At 38.8% G+C, this 16136-nt stretch overlaps 2 protein-coding genes across 8 annotated transcripts in view; one reads left to right on the top strand and one right to left on the bottom strand.

Annotated features, from left to right (window-relative positions):
* ESF1 (ESF1 nucleolar pre-rRNA processing protein homolog) overlaps positions 1-6921 on the bottom strand; it is a 59012-nt gene extending 52091 nt beyond the window's left edge. Inside the window, exons 1-3 of one of the 3 annotated variants that reach the window (XM_008533718.2) lie at positions 6766-6921; positions 4684-5365; positions 487-872 (exon numbers count right to left, since the gene is read on the bottom strand). In XM_008533718.2, the coding sequence (XP_008531940.1) occupies positions 487-872; positions 4684-5323 (1026 nt within the window). In that variant the 5' untranslated portion in view covers positions 5324-5365; positions 6766-6921. The other 2 variants (XM_008533719.2, XM_070588792.1) reach the window with 2 other exon arrangements.
* The window catches only part of NDUFAF5 (NADH:ubiquinone oxidoreductase complex assembly factor 5), a 31925-nt gene continuing 22702 nt past the window's right edge, over positions 6914-16136 (top strand). For 2 of the 5 annotated variants that reach the window (XM_070588798.1, XM_070588799.1), the window contains exons 1-3: positions 7040-7178; positions 9357-9397; positions 11863-11926. Coding sequence is in view for 2 of the 5 variants with exons in the window: in XM_008533717.2 (XP_008531939.2) it covers positions 6957-7178; positions 9357-9397; positions 11863-11930 (331 nt within the window). In the remaining 3 variants the exon portion in view is untranslated. Of the gene's footprint in view, positions 7179-9356; positions 9398-11862; positions 11931-16136 lie in introns of all 5 variants that reach the window. The other 3 variants (XM_008533716.2, XR_011530949.1, XM_008533717.2) reach the window with 3 other exon arrangements.

Below are 16136 nucleotides of genomic sequence, written 5' to 3'. Positions count from 1 at the left end.
ATATAGTACTTATCTAAGTGGTTTCAATATGTAAAAGAGAACTTCCAATGAATTACACAATAGTAAAACTGGCAACATATAAGCACTTTTTCTTAGGTTCTTAGTTCTTAAATCAGAACATGATGATACACTGATTTTTAAATACCAAGTTTGTTCAGCTATTTTGCCACCCATGCATGAATATGGAAGTTGAGTATGTTACCCTGTAGAATTTCTAACAGGTGCAAGAGAAACTGAAATATAAACTACCAGCTAAAGCAAGTATTTTCTAAAAATTTCATGTGACTTTTATTTATTTAATCATTTCTTATCTGCTTTGACAGATATCTAATTTATATAGATATATTCCATAGCAAGAAGTTTTAACCAGAACCATCATTCATCAATAAAGCTTTCCCACTTAATTTAATAACAGCAATCCTGCCATCCACAGAAGCTACTTGTACCACGCTCTTCACAAACAATCGTCTTCATTCAAAAGCTCACCTCATCAGTCCGAGGAGCATCTTTATCTAATTCTCTCCAAGCATGCTCAAAACCAGACTCCTCTGGAAGTAAATCTGTCATATCTTCTTCATCTTCAGAACTAGTTTCTATATTTCCTTTGCCCCTCGCAAGATCAGGGCCACTGTCACTTTCATCACCATCCTCACTATCTTCATCCTCCTCCTCCCCACTTCCAGCATCATCGACATCGTCATCCTCATCAGCTGAAGCTCTATCAATGCCTGTAATTCCATCTTCAGATTCTTCATCACCTCCTGTTTCACTAGCACTTTCTGAATCTTCTTCCAGAGTGTTTTTGTCAAACATTTTACCACCTGTTGAGTTATCATAACTATCAATGTCTCTTGCCATTACGAGTGGAACCACTGAAAAAGGTTAAAGGAAGAAGAAGCAGTCATTCACTGACCAAATACTGAGTGTCTACTATGTACAAAGCATTGAGCTAGGGAAAGAGAAAGATGATTCCATGCTCTTGATGGGTTCAAAAACAAAAAGAAATTGTTTACTAACTTATGAAACTATGTTCTAACACACCAAAGAGAGAAACACCTAAATTTGTCTGCAGAAAGGTATTTATAATAAGGAAAACTTCACAAAGATATCATGTGACTTGAAACTAAATGAAAAGGAGTCTTGTTAGGAGGAAAAGTAGGAAATGGGCTTTTATTTTAATATCACAAGAGAGTGGGGAGTAATGAAAAATAACTAGCCAGGAGATGTGAAATAGCCCAAAAAAGAGCATTATCATAAGTTCTGTATATGGGGGTCAGAAAAACACTATTGCAATAGTGAAAGAAAGTTACTATGAGGTGAGCACCAGAATTCATTTTTCTTTCCTTCTTTCTTTTTTTTGCTGAGGAAGATTTGCCCTGAGCCAAGATCTGTTGCCAATCTTACTCTTGAGGAAGATTTGCCCTGAGTTAACATCCGTGCCAATCTTCCTCTATTTTGTATGTGGGTTGTTGCCAAAGTACAGCTGCCACCAAGTGGTGTAGGTCTGCACCTGGCAACCAAAACCAGGCTGCTGAAGTGGAGCGTGCTGAACTTAACCACTAGGCCATGGGGTCAGCCTCCCACAATTCACTTTTAAGCAACATGCTCAAAAATAACACCTTGGGGACCTAGCTCCATCAAGTAATGCAATATTTCCCGTGTACCAGTCATTAACCATACTATCTTCATGATTTTTGCATATCACTGATATTTTTCATTAAATTGAATTTTTTTAATTAAAGAAATCAGTTTTAGCTTTGTTCTAAACAATATCCCTGAAGTCACAGATGTGATATGGTGGTTACATTTTTTTCTAAGATGTTGAAATAAATACATAACTATCAATATAAAAATGTTCCAGTATCATCTCACATCTCTTTTCACATATGACATCTTTTCACATATGACAATAGTACACAAACCACACTATGGGTTGTACAATAAATTGATACATGGGAGAGTTAAAGAGATCTAGTATTTTAATATTTTTGACACCAATGAATAAAAATTAAAATATTTATTCATTCAGCAAATATTTGCTCAGAACCCACCATGTATGAAGCCATATGCCAGATAATTTGGGTTACCTCTATTCCTAGATGATATTGCTCTAGTAGTGACTGTAAAAACTACTACTTATCCAGCTACTTAAAAAAAATGCTTTATGATTTTCTTCCTAATTATAAAAGTAATGAATACTCACTGCAAAAAATTTATAAAAATATGGTTTAATGAAGAAAATACAGATCATTAGTAATTTTTTACTCTGAGATAACTGGATGGTTATTTTGGTACATAACTGCCTAAATTTGTTTTCCATGATATACCTACCAATTTTTTTAAGTGGCTAACCACACCATTTATGCTCTTTTGCAACCTATTTTTAAAACTTCATATATCACAGACATGTTTGGCTAGGTCACAATTTATTTAATCAATCCTTTAATGATTTATGTTGCCATTTTTTTAATTTTTAAAAACAATGCTACAATGCACATCCTTTGCACACATGTCCAATTACTTACTTAAAATAAGTTCTTAGCAGTACAAGTGCTGGGCACCAACATTTTAAAAAGACACATAATACCAAACGGCAACTCCTCACATCACCTTTATCTTATAGCACTTAAAAAAAAGTCCCTTGTACACAGAGTTGATGGAATGATAGCTGATGAAAGAAGATGTTTATATATAGAGTCACTTAATCCCTACTGACAGATAATGCCTTTTCTAGACAATGAAACCAATGTAAATTACTACAAGCAACACGCGGGGCAAAAAGATTCAAAGACTTGAGTTACAGGCCCAGCTCGGTGTATCCTCACATAAATCACTTCGACCTTGATTCCTGATTAATATATCCTAATTTCTTGAGGTTATTGAGAAAATTAAGTGAAAAAAAGATATGTAAAAAGATTCTGTAAAATCAATCCAAAGAATTACATGGATATATCACTCTAGTGCTCTAAATCAAGTGAAATTCAAAAGATGCTAGACTAACTTACTTCACAAACTCAGCATCAAACCAACTTTGTTGCTGTTCCCACTCTGATCTTATTCTTCAATTTCAGTAACCAGACTCATATCTCTTCTCCCCATACCTTAGTTTGCTGTAGAAAAGGAATGGGACGCCACCCCTGATCCACTAAGTCCCTGCTATCTAGAATTCTGTCCACTGCCTGATACTTTCTACCTTCTCAGTGTGATCTTGGCCTGTCAAGACCTCTCTCTGCCTTTTCCTGATGCCTACCCTCACTGGATCCTGTAATCATAGCCAGCCTTCATCAGGCTTATGTGAACAACACAAATTTTCAGTTATATCAAAGATCAGCAACACCAACACTCAAATTTTGCTGCTGTGAGAGGTAACACAGAATTTTAATAAGCTTAGTAAACATGTAAACATGAATTAGAATCAGATATTTCCTACTTTTAGCTCCAAATAATCACTTCTAGCTGTATTATCCACTCACCCCTTCAGAGACCTTATAATCTAATCAAACGAGAATACTGACGTCTTCTGAACATAACCATATCTTTGCTCACAAAGTTCTTTCCACATAGAATGCTCAGTTCCCCAATTTTTCCAAATTCCAATCAAAATACTGCTTCAAGTATAAATTTTCCTCTAATTACCATTATCTCGAGAAATCTCTTCCTCCGAGTTCTCATACCCCTCTGCTAAACATCTTCTACGGTACTATTATCCTATTTTGTATCATGGTTCTGACTAACTTCTTCCACTTTAGATCTGCACTGTCCAATATAGTAGTCAGCAGCTACATGTGGCAACTGAGCACTTGAAATGTGGCTCCTCCAACGTGACATTAGTATGAAAGTAGAATGCAAAATATTCCATTAAAATTTTTATGTTGACTACATATTGAAATTTTTTTGATATATTGGGTTAGATAAAATGTATTAATAAAACAATTCCATCTGTTTCTTTTTACTTTTTAATGTCTCTACTAGAAAATTCAAAATTATGTATTCCTATTGGACCATGCTGCTTTAGACCAGTGTCACTGCATAGAGTTTAGCAGACTGTTATTTGCAAAAGAGGATATACAAGAGGGGCAAGAAGGGCTTCAATTGAAGCCAAACTCCTCTCACCAAGCCATGTACCCTTCAAGGGCACTGTGTCTGTTCCGGGAAAAAGAACCTGTTACTTCACTCAAAGGTGCTGTCTCTCACAAAACTGTGAGCTCTGGCAGCTCTGTGTGTCCAGAGGGGCACATCTTTTTCTAACTTGCAGAGGCATCACATAAACTAGCAGCAGCCCTGACAAGGGGGATCACGTCTTAATCATGTTCTATCTGCCAGACACTAGTTACTAAAAGTGGTTGAATGAATGAAAGAATGGATGAGTACTCAACTCTACTTAATCTTTTTCAGAGCTTTTTCTTCTTTTCATGTGGTGAGAACATATAACACTTCATGTGGTTAGAGAATATAGCTCTCACTAGTGCCCAGTACAAATCAAAATCATTGTTTAGCCTCAAGATTCAAGATTTTATTTGTTTCTCTTCTAGCCGTTACAGCACCAAATCAAAAATTATTAATTATTATATGGTATTTTTTCTTTCATAGCTTTATACTTCCAAATAAGCATTTGACCATTCCTATTACACTATGAAAATAAATAATGTTATACCAAAAAATCCCTAGTTTCTTTCAACCAACCTGATTGCATTTCTCCTCTTGTTTCAGAAAACTTGATCTTGGGAGATTCCACAATTTCAGAGGTGCCTGAGTCTACTGTCCTTAGTTTTCCTTTGGGACACGCGTCTGTACTATGTCGAACAACGTTTTTTTTCCCTTTTGCACTTTTTTGTGTAAATTCTTCATTATCTTTCTTGGGACTTATTTTTGAATCTATCTTCTTAGACTTGCATGAGTTTTTCATTTTCTGAATTCTGTCAGAGTTCTCTAAGTCATTTTCATTTTTGGAATCCTTTCGACTAATGTTCTTAGTTTCTTTCTTTTTTTCTTCAACTAGATTTTTTGATTCTATTTTGTTTTTAGTTTGGGGTCTTTTCTTCATTTTCTTTTGGTTCAATAGTTTGTTATCTTCATCAGATAGATCTGAATCAGAATCTGAAAGGTCATAAAAACGTTTCAAGTCCTCTGTAGTGCTGTGGTTGATGGGGCGTCCTCTTTTATCCACAGCATAATTCAACTTGAACTTTTTGTCATGAAACATTGCTCGAAATCTCTTGTCGATTTTGATTTTTCGTTCTTTTTCTGGCATCTCCCAAAATCTTGGGTCCTTTGTAACCCGCCTAAACCGCTGGTCACTCATTATCTCTTGTTTGGATGCCATTTTTAAATGTCTGACTGGACAGACGCTTGAAGAAGCCAAATACTGAAAAACAAAACAAACGTTCATAAAAATGCAGGGTTAGTAGTATAATAGGTGCCTCAGGAAAAAATATTAATTCACAATATATCCTAAGCTAAACGTAAATAAAATAAAGGTAACAAGTGTAATTTCATTTTCCAAACTTATTCTGCGTCACACGCAAAAAAACAAAACCTAACAGAATCTCCTCTTTTGATTACAGACCTCTTGGAGAAATAAACAAGGCAAAATCAAGCAGAATTCCAGGGCTTTATAGAGGGGGCAAATGCTTACTAGCCAATTGCACTCACCTAGAATTCGGCTTTTTCTCTTTGTATACCTGTATATGTTACAAATTAAAAGCTAATATAATCAAAAGATCCCAGGCCTGGGTCTCATTTGTTTCTTCACATTCTGGCCCCCTTCTCTCTGTTAATCTTAACCTTATGTTACTTTAAACAGCCTTTAGTTCTACAATACTAGTCTCCTAACTAAATAGACCAAAATCAATTCAGGTTTAGCTCACAAAATTCCCTCTTTAAGTCTGACCATCCTTTAAGAACCAGGTAAAGTCTCTCACTCTTTTTAATAAAGATCACTTCTTTCCATAATTTCTTACCCTACCAGTGACTAAGGCTGATTACCCCCAAAACATATTAGAATACGTGTGTGTGTGTATAATTACTATCGTTCCCTTGAAAATAGTCGCTAATGGTTTAGCATCTCTAGATTTGACTTTTGCAAAGAGCCAAAAGTAATTGATTATTAAGAGCAAAAAGGAACTGACCAAATAGGGTAGTGGTGCTTTGTTTCAAAAGAAAGCCTTGACTATAAAGCTATATTTTTCCCTTAAATTTGAAAACAACTTTTTATACACCAAGAAAAATCAAAGATGTCAATAATCCACTTACACACTTAAAAAGATAACATTAGTATTAACGATGGCGAGCTCTTACTATGTGCGGGTTACTGTTCCATGAATTTTAGAAATATTAAAGCATTTAACCCTCTGAATAGCCTTAGGAGGTAGGAAACACCTCATTCAACTATTAGAGGTAATGCATATAAAGGTTGGGAACGAAAGCAATGGACAAACGCCAGATATTTGAAGAGCGAAAGGCGACCTGACCTCACCTCTGACGCCCGCCCTCATCTCCGGAGGCCACTCTCCCGTTCTACCCACCCCCTAACGCGGGGAACACCGAGTTGCCTCCGTAACGAAGGTCTCCTTCCCAATTCCCAAACCTCAGCGCGCGGCTACTGGGCTGAGGACCCTCGACAGGACCCTAGGAGGACCAAGCAAGTCTGAAAGATGAAGCCGGAAAGGCAAGGAGGAAGGGCGCACCCTCACGAATCCGAAGGAGACCCTATCAGACACCGGTTCTGTACCCGCTACGGCCCTTCTTGAACCCAACCCCACTCACCTCCGAGGAGCCCTCTCAGAGCCTCACATGGGACCCATACCCACAATCCTCCGCGTGTCGCTCCGCCGTAATGGCACGCGAACTGGGCCAAACTACTTCTCTTTTCCCTCTGCGAAATCTGGAGTAGTCGCCGACGCCGCGGCGGCGCATGCGCACAAGAAGGGCTCCGGCGAGTGGCGTAGCCGCTGGAGATGCTGCGGCTGACCCGAGTCTGGCTGCTGTGGCGGCGACCTCCGGCGGCGGGGGTTCCCGCCAAGAACCTCGGCCTCAGGAAGGTCGCCTCTGGTGTCTCTCCCCCGGGCAGCGCCTCACCCAGAGCCGTAAATATCTTCGACCGGGATTTGAAGAGGAAACAGAAGAACTGGGCGGCCCGGCAGCCCGAGCCGAGGAAGTTTGACTACCTGAAGGAGGAGGTGAGGCCGCGGGGCAGCGGGGCAGGGCGGCGCCGGCCTTGGCCTCGGGTCCAGCAGCTCCGGCCGGGCCCGGACCGACCCCAGCTCGCCGTGTGACCTTGAGCAGCCGCCCAGGCTGTCCGGGCCTCTACTGTAATCAGTGAAGGGCTGGGCTCGGGTATTTCTAAGGTGGTATGCATTCATTCATTCATTCACTCACTCAGCAGTTACTGCTTGAGTTACAAGTGTGTCTAGAGCAAAGTAGACCGCTGCCCTCATGAGATTACATTCTTGCGGGAGGCGAAACAGTGAACGAGAAATGTAATGTCAGCTAAAGAAATAAAGTGAAGTCGTGCAGTGATTGCGGTGGTCCGGGAAGACCACTGTAGCACACACCGTGATGAGGAATTGGCCAAGCTGAGATCTTGGGGGAGAAGCGTTACAGGCAAAGGGGAGGAGAAATGCAGAGTCCCCGAGGCCTCCAGTGAAGGAAGGAGTGGGAGAGAGAGGTCAGGGGGCGCCCAAGTGATTAGGGCCTTAAGGAGTAAGGACTTTGGATTTTTTCTCTCTCTGAGCTGTCCCTTTAGTATGGTAATCTCTGGCCACATGTGGCTGTTCAGTACTTGAAATGTGGCTAGTCCAACTGAGATGTGCTGTAAGTGTAAAATACACTGGATGTCAGTGACTTAGTGTGAAAAAAGGATGTAAAATACTTCATTAATAATTTTTATCTTGATTACATGTTGAAATTATATTTTGATATGTTGGGTTAAATAAAATGTTAAAATTAATTTCTCCTGTTTCTTTTTACTTTTTTAAAGTGGTTATTAGAAAATTTAAAATTACACTTGTGGCTCTCGTTTTTCTGTTGGCCAGCAGTGCTCTAGAGGAATGTGAGGCTGTTGAATGGTTTTAAGCAGTGGAGTCATAGGATCTGGTTTATGTTTTAGGAAGATTAATTGAGATAAATTAAGATCTCTGATTTGTGTTGGTTTGAAAGACCTCTTCCTCGCTGCCCAGGTGGGCTAGAGACTGAGAGTTTTTACTCTCTGGACCTGCAGCACAGAGCTCAGGCCTAAGTAAATGTGTCTTCAGGGATAGAGCAATATTGAAGTTGAGTATAATGAGCTCTTTCAGGCCAAAGCAACAAACTTTGAGCTCCTTTGGGCAGAGCTCTTTGCAAGCCCTGGCCTGATCAGGTGATTGACTGTGTTTGTTCTCAGGGTTCATAATGGCATGTACTTAGAAGATGTGTGTTCCTAGCCACTCTTCTCCAAGAAAAGTACCTAGAGATTGCAACTGGACTGAGGCCTCACCAGGGTGCAGGACTAGAATAAATGAGATAAAGTATTTGAGAGTTCGTTTTATGATAAACGAAAGACATTCATGTTAGGAATGACGTACAAAGTGGACTCCTCTGGGGAAAGACTTCTGCTGTACCTCCTCCCTTCAACCTCCCTCTCCTAAAAAGCAGATACACATGTCCTAAACTTTCAAGTTCTAATAGAAACTCTGGGGTGTTTATGAGGGAATAAGTAGAATGTGGGGGATATTTGGCTCCCACATCTTTATTCCTGCCAGATGAAGCTAGCCCACCAAAAGGAGGCACCTACCTTAGGACATTTTTTAGATTGGGATGGGATTGGGGAGGGAGGCAGGAAGTGCGGTTTCTTCAGATTTGGCTGACTTTTTCTAATTTACAGACATTGCTCAGAAAAATTCTTTACCTGTTTAGGAGTTACACAAAATTTGTTAATAGTCATCAAATAATAGAATTTTTATTACGTGACAGCTTATACAGTCATCTGTAATAAACCCCAGCTAACTAAATAATTTTTCACTTTCATATTCCTCATGCTAATATCTATGGGCAATAATGTGTCTTTTATGCTCCAATTGCTTTTCGTCCTTGCAACCTTATACCACAAAAATATATGTATATAAGGAATGTTTAGTCTTGAATTCATTAAACTGACTTCTGAAGTCAATTTGTTTCCTGGGATTTTAATTTATTATGTTTCTATTCAGAATTTGAAAAGAAAGCTGCTGTAGATAAATTGAAACAGGGATAAAGGGGAGTACTTACCAACATGTTGAAACATAAGTAACCTATGGATTGTTGAATACTGGAAAAAGAGTATTACTTCTCTGTTAAACCTACTCAACTTGTCTCCATCATTGCCTCCTGTAATCCTTCAGGTTGGAAGTCGGATCGCAGATCGTGTATATGACATAGCCAGGTAAGTGATGATTAGCATAATAAAACACAGTTAACTTTTGACTGGAGACTTGAGAGACTGAATGCTGAAAGCTTGATATCTGGAATGGTGGAATCTGGAGGAATTTATTATCAGGATTAGTGATTTTAATCACTCTCTAAGTCTCTGCTTTTTTCTGTCTGGGAGAGGAAGTGTTCTTTTCTTCACTTTTGCCTAAAAAGAGAATGAATGGAAACACAACTCATAGCTTCTATCTGAGCCTGGATGTCTGATCCACTTGATTTGGCCAAAAGCCAGTAATGGAAAGATTGCTCCAAAAATGGAGATAAAGAATTAACTACACATGAATTTTTAAGATTTACTGAATCTAGCTTTAAAAGTTTAACTAAAATTAATGGAATCTTTTACCATCTAAATGGAGAAGAAAGTCTACCTAGATTTGTTCCCCAATCAGGTTATATGAAACTTTGGCCATTTTTGGCTTAAATATTATTAATGGCAATAAGGGTTCTCTGACCATTCTATAGAGGCAGATTTGAGAAAAGACTGCATTCATCAAGTCTTATTAAAACCATGATGGATTTCTTGCTCTGTATTAAGCATAACAAAAGCTCTACAGATTGAAGTTTATAGCTGCATGGCAGGAACCACAGTTAAATAATGAGTTTGCCATAGAATTGCTGTATTTTGTTAGCAAATCACTTTCTGTGTTCTTTTGTCTGAAAAACAGAGATTAAATTAGGCCAAGATGGGGTGAATTTATTACATTTGTCTATAAAAAGGGGAATTTTGTAAAATCACAAATTCAGTCATATTTTAGATATATCCTTGCTACTTAAAGGAGTCTTGGGATGCATTAATTTCATACGGTAGAAAAAAATTCTTCATTGTTTCAAATAATCACTCCATTTCATTTGTTTCGTTAGTTTTGTTATTGTAAAGATCTGAAAAATAGCTACTTCTCTATAGTCATTCATTTGCTTGGATTTTTAGGCCATTTTCAATATCATAAATGAAACGTTAAATTTTCCAAAACAGTTTGGATTTTACAGTCTTTTTATGTCATAGTACTGAGCAAAACACAGGTCTATAGAGAGACCTATGCTTATGGCTAACAGCATGTCCTAAGCTAACATTAACTCTTAGGAATTTAATTATTAAAAATACCAGTCTAAATGTTCTTGCACTGATGTTTTATTATTAGAAATAATAGTTTATATTGTCAATATTGATCTTTTGTTGATTTTTTAGAACTTGCCCCACAGATTATTAAATGTCTTAATTTGTGGTATCTGAGACTCACTTAATACTGTTATAATCAGTGATAATAATAACTCATTAACTAACTTTTGTTGAGTATTTGTACTGTGCTAAAAACTTTACATGCATTATTTCATAAAATTCTCACAACCACCCTGAGGAAGTTAGTAACTTTTCCATTTTATAGATGGTGAAACTGAGATCCAGTAATATTAAATCACTGTGTATGGTCACAGAGCCAGTAAATTGCAGGCCCAGAATTCTAACTCATGTCTTTGATTCCAAAGCCTGTGTACTTCATAAGTCACACTGTGTTCACAATCAAGATAAAGGGCATTAGGTAGATAAGTGGTTGTTTCTCACTAGCTGTTCTCCAACTGTGTACTGGTGTTCTATACTTTTGACATAAGTTTTTAGCAGAAAGTGGAAAGAGTCTCTTGGTTCAATAGGAAAAATATTATTAGTGGATAAAATTAAATTTTCTTGTTAAAAATTTTTCTTAAACCTATAGATGTGTGTTTCTTAAACAATTAGATGTGTGTACTGATTTATGACATGATATATTTAGAGGAGACAGCATAGCATAGGGGTTAATAGTTCCAGTTCAGGATTCAAACTGACTGAATTCAGGTTCTGACTGCCACTTAGTTGCGTGAACTTGGGTTGACCTACTTTACTCTGAACACTTAGCACACCTCTTTGAACCTAGTAAGATTTCAGTAAAAGTTAGCTGTTATTTAGTTGGTGTTTTGTATTGTTTTGAGTTTAACGTATTAATATTTCATGGTATTTCACATGCTGATTTCTAAGTCATCTGCTGCCTCAGTAAATTTGAGAAATGGGGATAATTAGTAAGTTCCTGATAAGTATCACGAATATTTTCATGTTGATTTACGTTAGCTTCTTTTCGTTCTTTATCTGGATATATTATCAGATCAAAATACCCCCACTAAACCTGTTCTTTGAATTCATGTCATGGAGCAATCTGATGGAAAGCCAGTTGACTGTGAGGTCTTGTGAATGGCTGGACATGAGACATACTTGCTCTGTCTGGTATGTTCTCTGGTAGATACAGCTTGTAAGATGAGACAGAAAAAGTGGATTATAGAACTTTCTGAAAGTTGTGTTCACTAAAATGTTTTTACTTAAAAAACATTACTTCTTAATAATTATTTTATGGACTGTATTATTACAGACAAAACTTAACTTCTGTGTGTATTTTTTAGAGATTTCCCCCTTGCTTTGGATCTCGGTTGTGGAAGAGGTTACATAGCACAACATTTGAATAAGGTATATTTATTTGATGACTTAATTTACTTTGAAAAATAAAATTGGCTAATTTTAAGGACAAATTTTCTTATGCAATTCTTAATCAATTAAGTGGTTGAACCAATGGTTGTTTTGTGTCCCCTTTTAACTATTTTTTTCTTAAAGTGATTTTTCTTTCTTTTGAATCCATATTATACAGTGGTTCCTACTGATAGTTTCTTTAAGTCTATTTAAGATACATTGCTCTTAATTCCCACTTTGTTCAAATGTGATTTTGTTTTTTGCTGAGGAAGATTTGCCCTGAGTTAACAACTGTTGCCAATCTTCCTCTTTTTGTATGTGAGCTGCCGCCACAGCATGGCCACTGAGACAGGTGGTGAACGTCTGCACCTGGGAACCAAACCTGGGCTGCTGAAGTGGAGTGCACTGAACTTAACCACTAGGCAACTGGGGCTGGCCTCTTAAGATGTTTTTGATAATTCACAATTAAAATCAGATTAACATTCATTTGGAACATGGATTAAGCTAATTTTCTAGCTAAGAAAAATATTAATTTCATCAGTTGGTTAGAAATCTTTCTGTGTGATTAAATATAGGTAGCCTTTATTAATGCTTATACTGTTTTATTTTGCATTTTCTAGTTCAGACCATAAAGACCATTTATTGTTTTAGTCCCTATATATACTATGCTGTGATGGACACAGATTAAAGTGGGCTTCCTATTTAAAATCTACTTAGAAAATACATACTCTTGGGCCAGGGCGGGGGGAGAGGGGTTGTGTGAGTCTCCTAAAACACTGTTATTGATAATAGTAAATGACACAGAAACGGTACAGTCATTAAACTGCAACAGGAGTTAAGGGAAAGGGAAAATCAGTAGGGGGGCACGTGTCAAAGGCTTCTGAAAGGGCACAGAATCTGACCTGGGATTTGAAAGGAACTGAGTTGGTGTTTCATAGGCAGTGGAAGTTAGGGCATAGCAGTAGGAAAGGCACAGAGGTAGAATGCGGTAGCGTGTGATATAGTGATGTTTTGGAAAGATTTATTTGGGGATAGTATGCAAGAAGGATTGAAGAAGAGAGAAGATAAAGATACAGACCAATTAGGAGGCTGTATTAAAGGTAGTGCAGGCATGAAAGAGAAAGGCCTGCCACCCACGTAGAGGCAGCAGGATATAAAGGAAGGGATGTATAAAGAGACGTAATAGAACCCATAGAACTTGATGACTGATCAGATATGGTGGGCAGAGCAAACCCATTCTTCTGGTTGCTCAGGCCAGAAAACTTAGTCATTGATTCCTCTTGTGTCCTCCCCTCCAACATCAAATCCATCAGCAAATCTTATTTGGATTTCAAAATAGATCCATAATTCTACTACTTTCGGTATTACCATATTGGTCCATTTTGCAGTAGCCTCCTTATTGGCCTCCCTTCTATTCTTGTTCTGACAGTTTGTTCTCATAACAAACTAATCCTTTTAAAACGTGTCAGTTGGTTGTCAGTCCTCTGCTCAGAACTCTTGGCAGTTGTCGTCTAATAATTTGATAATAATCCAGGGTCCTAATCCATAAAGCCCTCAATGATCTGACTCTCCATGATGTCTTTGACCTTATCTCCTTCCCCTCATTCCCTACTTTTTAGCAACCCTGGCCTCCTTGCTGTCTCTCAGACTGGCCAGGGCTTTGCACTGTACTTGTTCTCTACGTTCTTCCCCAAGATGTCTGTGTGGCTTACTGCCTCACCTCTCAGGTTTTTGCTTAAATGACCCCTCATCAAAAATCCCTTCCCTGACTATTCTATAAAACAGGGCCCCCACTCTTGACTGGCTAGTTGCTTTATTTGTTTCCAAAGCACTTATTAGCACCTGCTGTATGTTTGTTTATTTGGTGTCTGTCTTCTCCTACTGGAATATAAGCTCCACAGACTTGCTCATTTTTGTTCACTACTAAATTTCCAGTAGCTAGAACACACAGTGAAGATTTATTAAATGAATATTGCGTAAATAAATGCGTGGTAACTTTGAAGTTATTACTTCAGTGACTGGAAAAAGTCAGGGGATGTGGTGGCAAGGAGCAAGTGGTATTCCTATTTTGGATATGTTGCGTTTGAGGTGACAGTGGACTATATTACTGTTAATGTCCGGCAGGTAGTTGGAAATGTGGAACTGGAATTGGGTGTTGAGGTTAAGAGCATTGACTCAAGTTGGGCAGATCGGGATTCAAAATTCAGCTCTGCCACGTGCTGTCTATATACCCTTAGACCAGTTACCCAACTTCTCCAGACCTCAGTTTCTGTAAAATGTGAGCAGTAATATGTATCTCCGAAGGTGGGCAAGAGGATTAAGTGAGATGAGATAAGTCTGGCAAAGTGGAAGCTGTTGTTCTCATTTGGAAGCCTCTGTCAGAGGTGACAGCAGAAGCCACAGGAATAGGTAAACTGGGGCAAAAATATAGAAAAGAACCGTCCACAATTTTATTTAGGGGTAGAAGAATGAGGAGGAGCCAACAAAGATGCTGGGAATAGTAAGCAAGATGGAAAGTGCCTTAATGTGGTATCTTTTGACTGTGAGAAGCAGAAATCCACTGAAGCCAGTTTAAATACAGGGACATTTGTTACTTAGAGGCTCTTATGTCACTCAAGGATCTGAAAGTACAGCCAGCCTCACAAGGCCTGTTTGAAACAGAATGAAGGCCCTCCTGTTCACTTGCTCTCTGGGATTACTAGATGCTGCATGGTTGCCTTCTTTCTTTTTTTAATTTTTTTTTAAAGATTGGCACCTGAGCTAACAACTGTTGCCAATCTTCTTCTTTTTTTTTTTTCTGCTTTTTCTCCCCAAATTCCCCCGGTACATAGTTGTATATTTTAGTTGTGGGTCTTTCTAGTTGTGGCACGCGGGATGCTGCCTCAGCGTGGCCTGATGAGTGGTGCCATGTCTGTGCCCAGGATCTGAACTGGCGAAACCCTGGGCCGCTGAAGTGGAGCGCACAAACTTAGCCGCTTGGCCACGGGGCCGGCCCCGCCTTCTTTCTTTTTTCTCTCTGCAGACTATCACTGGTATTCATCAGGGCATGTGGCCCCAATATGAGTATCCTACACCCAGTGGTGTGCTGAGGCTAGCTTATAGCAGCTCATGAAAGCTGATTGTTAGTATCTCTTCCCAACTCTGTATTCAGTGATGTCATGTTGATAACTTGAAATCAGCCATGGTGGAGTGTTTATGCCACAGAAATTGACAAATGCTACAAAGCAGTCCCTTACCAAAAGCCCGCTATTAAAAATTTACCAGCATACCACTGCCTGCACCCTGAAGTCTACATACTCTTCCAACTCCAGGAACCTCTGCCCCTGTCTCTGTCTCTTATTTAAATTTTCAAGTCAGAGACAGGGGTAGATAGTCTGGATTGGCCTATTTTTTCACCCCTCCCACTGGTATGCTGGAATTAGCTCATGAGAGCCAATTGTGCACATTTTTTCCCAGCTCTACTTTCAGCAACATCATGTTGGTGGCATGAAATCTGCCATTCTTGGAGTGGTTGCACTGTGGAAATTGGGCACCTTTTTTTTGAGACCCAAAGTTAAACATTTACCTGCACACCAGTTGCCCTTAGGTAATCAGCAGTGTTCAGGTAATGGTAGGGTACCCAGGTAATGGTACAGTACCCTTTCCAAGTTGTGGGCAGGGAAGTTCCTTAAGAAGGAGGTGTGGATGAAGTGCAAAGGATTGGTTTCTCTAACAGAGAAGGTACTCAAAGAAAGTGCTGAAGAAGTTTCTAGTAGACCGTCAGCAGTGCTCTGCTTCAAAGAGGTCAGTGAAGTAAGACTGGTAGCAGACAGACTGTTGTGGTTGGTGATTAGTTTATTGGTAATCCGAGCAGTGAAAGTGGAAATAGATTACCAAGAATTGGGGAGAAAAACATTAGTGAGAAGTAGAGTTGTGGATTGCAAACAAAACAACCACAAGACCATTAGAGGTGAGGAAATTTTTCAAAATTGGGAGGCTTATGCCTGTTTTAAGGTGAGAGGGAAAGAAACACAGAAGATGAAGATTGAAGATAGGTAGAGATGGTGATGGAGGGAGCAGGATCCTGGATAAAAAAGTGCATAGTGGAAGGTGTTAATCTGGGAAAGAAATAGTGCAATACTCTTTCCTCTGGAAAGGAAGGGAGAATAGGTGAAACAGGGAAAATGAAACCAGTTAGGCCCCTCTTAAGTAACTGTTTATTAAGTCTTTC

The sequence above is a fragment of the Equus przewalskii genome, chromosome 21, assembly GCF_037783145.1.
Source record: "Equus przewalskii isolate Varuska chromosome 21, EquPr2, whole genome shotgun sequence".
Classification (NCBI taxonomy): Eukaryota; Metazoa; Chordata; class Mammalia; order Perissodactyla; family Equidae; genus Equus; species Equus przewalskii.
The sequence above is the reverse complement of the archived record's forward strand: the minus strand, read 5'-3'. Positions and strand labels throughout refer to the sequence as shown.